The sequence below is a fragment of the Humulus lupulus genome, chromosome 9, assembly GCF_963169125.1.
Source record: "Humulus lupulus chromosome 9, drHumLupu1.1, whole genome shotgun sequence".
NCBI classification, from domain to species: Eukaryota; Viridiplantae; Streptophyta; class Magnoliopsida; order Rosales; family Cannabaceae; genus Humulus; species Humulus lupulus.
In genome coordinates this window covers 36,805,965-36,811,964 of record NC_084801.1, presented here as the reverse complement: position 1 = coordinate 36,811,964, position 6,000 = coordinate 36,805,965, and the positions used below count along the sequence as shown (strand labels likewise).

Here is a 6,000-nt window from a genome sequence, read left to right as displayed (position 1 = left end):
TTTTCCTTTATTTTTTAGTTATTTTTTCTTTTTTTTTTCCTTACTTATTTTTTCTTCAATTTTTTCATTTTTCATTTTTTTTCCTACCAACTTTTTCCTTTATCTTTTTTTTTTCATTTATTTTTCCATTCTTCTTCTTCTTTATTAATTCATCTATTTTTTTTTATTTCATTTATATTGTTTTGTTTTTTTTCAGTTTTTTTTTTCCTTTTTTCATTTTTTTCCTTCATTTTTGTATTTATTATTTTCTCCTCCCAATTTTTTTTCACACATATGAGTTTTTTCTTTCTTTCTTTTTTTTCTTCCATTTTTATTTTTTCTTTTCATTTTTTTATACCAATTTTATCATTCATTTTTTTCTTTCCATTTTTCCATTTATTTTCTTCTTCTTCTTTTCATTTTTATTCATTCATCTATTTTTTTTCCTTCATCATTTATTTTGTTTTGTTTTTTTTCATATTTTTTTTAGTTTTCTTTCCTTTTTTGTTTGTACTTATTCTTTTCTCATTCCAGTTTTTTTCCTTTTTTTCACACATATTTCAACATTACATAATTATTTTACTATTTTTTTTATTTATTATCTTTTATTATTGTAATTTTTTATAGTTTTTTCTACTACATGTAAAAAAATTCAAATCAATTTTTTTTCAGCATTTTTTTTTTTTTGCTGTAACTCTTATAGGAGGAATACCAAAATTTAGAAAGAAAACTAATAGAAATATGAAAACGTGAATGAGTAACCGATACCCTGATGGGAACATTCAACTCTAGAAAAAAATTATATGAAGAAGATGGTAGAGAAGGGAAAGGGAATGGATTTGATTTTTTTTTTTTTCTATATTCAAATTTGTGAAAATTGGTTACCTTCCTGTTATTTGTGTGTATATTTATGGGAGTAACTGATTACCTTCACGTTATGATTTGTGGATATTTCTGGGTTCTTTATAGTAACTAGTTACCTATGTTACTAAAATCATAGTTACTTTTTCTTTTTTTTAATGAAGTGTTCTTCCTTTTTTTTCATTCAGATTTGATATTTCTTTTCATATTTAATGAGTAATCCGGTACCCCTCTTATGGTAGAAAGTTACTCTTCTCAGGGTAATTGGTTACTCTTCTTGGTACATGTTATTTAACTTAGCTTTATGATTATTATTTTTTACATAATTGTCAAAGATCATTCAAGTAACTGGTTGCCTTACACAGGATTTGAAAAAAGAAACATGCAATATAAAATTAAGGAAAAAATGTTTATAATAAATAAAAAAATAATAAACACAATTCATATCACAAAAAAAAAAAAATTTGCAAATCAACCAAAAAAAAAATTAATATAAAATTAGTTATATAAAAATAATACAAAAAAAAAGAAGCAAATAAGCTAAAAAAAATAATCAAATTACAAACATACCTTTCCAAATTAATAAAACTTGATTAAGAGAAAAACTATGGCATAAACCAACTTTTATACAAAAATATGGAAAATAAACCCATAAAAGTGAAAAATCTTAAAAAAAAGCCATAAATCAACTTTTTTTGAAAAAAAAAAGCCATATTTTTGCACTATCTGTTAAAAATCCCATATAAAATGTAATTTCCCCTATATTCAATCAAGTCTTAAAATGCCTTTTAAGCTTTAAAACCCAAAATTGACTTTCAAAAACCCAACCAGCCAAGCCCTTAATTTTGTAGCATTCATCCACCAATGCTCTTTTTGCCCATATTTATTTCCAGAAAAATACAAATATATTGTTTTCATCACACCTCAAACAAACAAGAAGCATCCTAGAAATGTAATCTAATGAGAGGGAGAGACTTGGAAAAAGGAATGCTATTATTATAGTTTTTGAAACATGAAAGTAGTGTCTTCACTTTCACCCTCATTAAGCTGTTTAGTGTCTCTCAGTACAAATCCAAATCATGAAAAAAGAGGTCTTTATGTAGCCAATGATTACTCGTGTCACAGCTTTGAGAAAATATCATATATGCATAGTCAAACACATTTCCATATTCTATCATGTAACTTATATAACAATTCAACTTATTTATACACAAAAAATATTAGCAAAATTTTTACGTGTTTGGTTTATTAAATTGTCAAAGCTGGGTCAGTTTGAAGTCTAGAATAAGTTTGTGTTGGTCCAACACAACCTTCTGCATAGGTTCTAGTAAGTTCCTTGCAAGATTCTAAAAGATTGTCTAAGGCAGGATTTGGTTGATCACTTCTGGCAACGATATTGCTAACCTCATGGACAAACCTAACAAGCGTACCTTTCTGAAATTTTTTGGAGTTCCCCTCGAATAATCTCGACCAAGCCTTCCCAGAGAAGTCTGGCAATGCGGTTAATAGACCTTGATTCTGAATGCAGGAAAGGGCAGCAACGTAGTCTTCTTTCTCCAGCTTCATGCAAAGCCTTTCTTTGATTAGAGATGCTGGTGGAGTTCGATCCGCCTCGACCAAGTAATTCCATGTTATGTCCAGCAATTCTCCCTGAAAATATGAAATGATTCACAGTAATTCTAAATAACATAAAATTTTATAAATTTATCAGCTTTTAAGGGTCCTGAAACTGAAGAACACATCGAATTCAATTGCAGATGCCACCAAAATGTACACCTCAAACCCAAAACCACATGCACACATATCCCCAAGTTCATATCATTGCCCTTCTGAACAAATTTATAAAGCGATTCATGAGCTAGTTTAGTTATGTCTGGAACAAAGTGAATTTCCGCTTAAAAATATATAGTAAATTATAAACGCACTGCCTAAGAGTATCTACAGTTAGAAAACATAAATCAAATATCCGAAGTTGACAATGCATAAGCTTGACAAGGTTCCATTTGTTGGGAATTACGAAAGATGTGCAAAACATAAAAAGTTACCTTTCCAGCTCTGGAAGCCTCTAGTATCATCTGAAGATGGCGCTTAGAATTGAAGTGATAACCACGGTGCAGCATCTTTTTGTAAAAGTACTCAAAATCATCCCACCTTTTCTCAGAGACACATGCATCTAACAGAGTATTGAATGTGTATATATCCGGTGCCACCAAAACATTATGATTAGCTTTGCTCCTGAAACCACTTCCATCTTCTAACATCATCTGGAACAGCTCTTTTCCTTCTTTGAACATCCCATGTTTTAGATAAGCTTTCAGCATTATGTTACAAGTAACAAGATTTGGGGAGCAGAACTTCTTCATATGATTGAACATGTATGCCCCATCTTCGACATTGCCAGAGTCGAGACAGGCTTGAATTAATCCAGTGTAAGTTACAACCAGAGGTTTATTTGCAACCTTACATATCTTCTCAACCTGTGAAAAAGAAAAGACGGTATTATAAATGATCTTACCCTTTAGCAACATTGACAAGATGGGAACAATGTTACCCATTTTGGATATGACGTCTTTTAGTCATTAATGATTTTTGCAACTATTCTCACTTACTAAAACCTGGTATTCACTATTGTAATACATAAAAACTTGGATGAGCAAAATTGTAAGAAAGCATAACCAGAAGTACCTGAGCTAATGCCTCTTGACACCTTCCAGCGCTACAAAGACATCGAGCAAAGTCATAATAAAGAGAAGCAGAACCTACTATTCCTCGATTCTCCATGTTTTGAACAGCCAATACAGCCTCATCTAGCTTACCTTCTTTCCATAGGGTATTCACAAGCACTGTACATTTAAGAAGCCATTATTATAATGAGATCATGATATGCAGCAGATAAAAATGGTCGCCCAGTATAATACCTCTATATGTTAAAGCATTTGGTGTAGAAGACTTTTGTATTTTTCTGAAGAAGTCGTGAACTAAGTTGTACTTGCCACATGCAAGCATCACCTGCAGAAAAAATGTTGGAAAAAATTAATATGTTAGCTTATTTATTTATTTTTTGATAAGAAACTAGGATGTATTGATAAAATAAGGTTGGAAATCATCTAGATTACATCGTGAAAGCCAGTGTAAATTACTGCAAACTAGAAAAACATATAGTACAAGGCCACCATATATATAAGACCAAATCCTATTACAGCCACAGCTGCCACTCACACAAAAGCATTGAAAAAGATAACTCTTTGAATTCCTTATTCTTGAAAAGCCATTTGTTAGTTTAATTTGAAACAAAATAAATAAATACAAACACCCTAAACTTATAAAGCGTCATTGACCAGTTGTTACCAACGTTGTACCATTAAACTTATAAAGCGTCATTAACCATTCCTCTGGTAGACCTCCTCTCACGTATGTGCACACAAGAAGAGGTACGAGTGAGAAGAATGTCAAGTCAGCAGCTGAAGGGGACACGGCAGAGAATTAGTTAGAGGAGAGTGACTTGTGTATGAGTAAGGTGCATGGAACTGAGATGTACCTCTGAGTAATAGAATAAGTAGGAGAGTAGTAGATATTTCGGGTAGGGAGAATTTGGTAGGTTGTAAATCTTTTGAAGAGAATTCAGGCTCTCAAATTCCTGATTATTCCAATACAGATATTCCATTTCTTCTTCTTGCTACTGCTTGGTTCTTGTTTTCTCTAACCCATTGCAGGATATTCTTATCAATTGGTATTAGAGACACTCTGATCCTACATGGGCTCAAAAAAGGATAATCAGATTGAAGTTTTGGAGGAGAAGTTCGAATCTCTACAGTCGGAGTTGCGCCGAGAAGTGACGGAGGTTCGCTCAGATCTCTAGCAATTTCCAAGGGAGCTCGACTTGCTCAAATATGATGTTCAACGCATTCCAGCACTGATGAAGAAGGTTGACTTCATGTGGGGCACCTTGTGCAGCTGCTTCAGGCAACCGATTGTCTGGTAGTTGACGTCACTGCCGCCAATAATGATTGCCAATGCCGCGCTATTGACGAAACGGGGTCGTCGACCCCTGCAATTTCATCGGAGGTCCAATCAAATCCACCACCACAAGTTCAGTCTGATCCTTTTGGGTTTGCTCACACCTTTGGTCGTGATTATCGACCCCCTCAGATGGATTTACCACTATTCTCTGGCGACAATCCAGCTGGATGAATTTTCAAAGCTGAACGTTACTTCTTGCTAAATCAATTATTTGAAGCTCACATATTAGAGACGACAATAATTGGGCTGGAAGGTGATGCTCTAACCTGGTTTCAATGGGAAAATCAGCATCACCAAATTTAATTGTGGGCAACTCTCAAGAATTTGCTCCTGCTGAGGTTTCGATTTGTTCCGGTAGGCTCCTTGTTGGAGGAGTTGTTGTCTGTACATCAAGATTCCACGGTGAAAGAATATCAAATTAAGTGGGAGGCTTTGGCTTCTCATGTTCCCGGGGTGTCGAAGCATATCCTGGAGGGTAGCTATGTCAAAGGACTGAAAGAAGATATTAAGGGTGCTCAACATATTTTACTGCCCATGGGCCTAGCCCAAATCATGGAGACAGCCAAACGGATTGAAGAAAGACATCAGTTAGTGTCAACGGGCCAACCCACACCAATAGCAGGTTTGAAATCCACGATTAGCCCTATCATTCCACCTCGACCAACTTCCACTCTGTTTTCAGCCAAATCAGCTACAAGTGTATCTTCTACGGCACCGGTTGTGGCTTCTTCCAATTTGGTTCCTACCACTAAAGCTCCGCCCATGAAGAGGCTGAGTACGAACAGAAGGTCTTACAAGTCATGTTGATGATGGATGATGAGGAACTGCCATCTCCTATGGATTCTCCACCACCCACACTTGACTCCTCCAACGAAAGTATTGGAGAGGAGACTTTGGCCACCTATTCCTTGAATTCATTGGTAGGCATTACTTCGGCACATACCATAAAATTGGCCGGTCACATTGGACAGCAGCCCGTGACTGTGTTGTTCGATAGCGGAGCGACTCATAATTTCATTTCTACGGGCATCGTCTCGGCAACTAAAATACAGATTGCAGCCACATCGTGCTAGAGTTCTTTTGGGCATAGGTGGAAAAGAACGGAAGAAATCTGTCGCCAAGTCAAATTGGATTTAGGGG

General features: G+C 34.7%; 1 protein-coding gene across 1 annotated transcript in view; it reads right to left on the bottom strand.

Moving 5' to 3' along the window:
* Window positions 1-1,917: 1,917 nt before the first annotated feature.
* LOC133800585 (pentatricopeptide repeat-containing protein At1g30610, chloroplastic) overlaps window positions 1,918-6,000 on the bottom strand; it is a 38,513-nt gene continuing 34,430 nt past the window's right edge. Inside the window, exons 7-10 of the mRNA XM_062238585.1 lie at window positions 3,759-3,849; window positions 3,526-3,683; window positions 2,886-3,317; window positions 1,918-2,490 (exon numbers count right to left, since the gene is read on the bottom strand). Of these exons, the coding sequence (XP_062094569.1) occupies window positions 2,089-2,490; window positions 2,886-3,317; window positions 3,526-3,683; window positions 3,759-3,849 (1,083 nt within the window). The 3' untranslated portion in view covers window positions 1,918-2,088. The remainder of the gene's footprint in view (window positions 2,491-2,885; window positions 3,318-3,525; window positions 3,684-3,758; window positions 3,850-6,000) is intronic.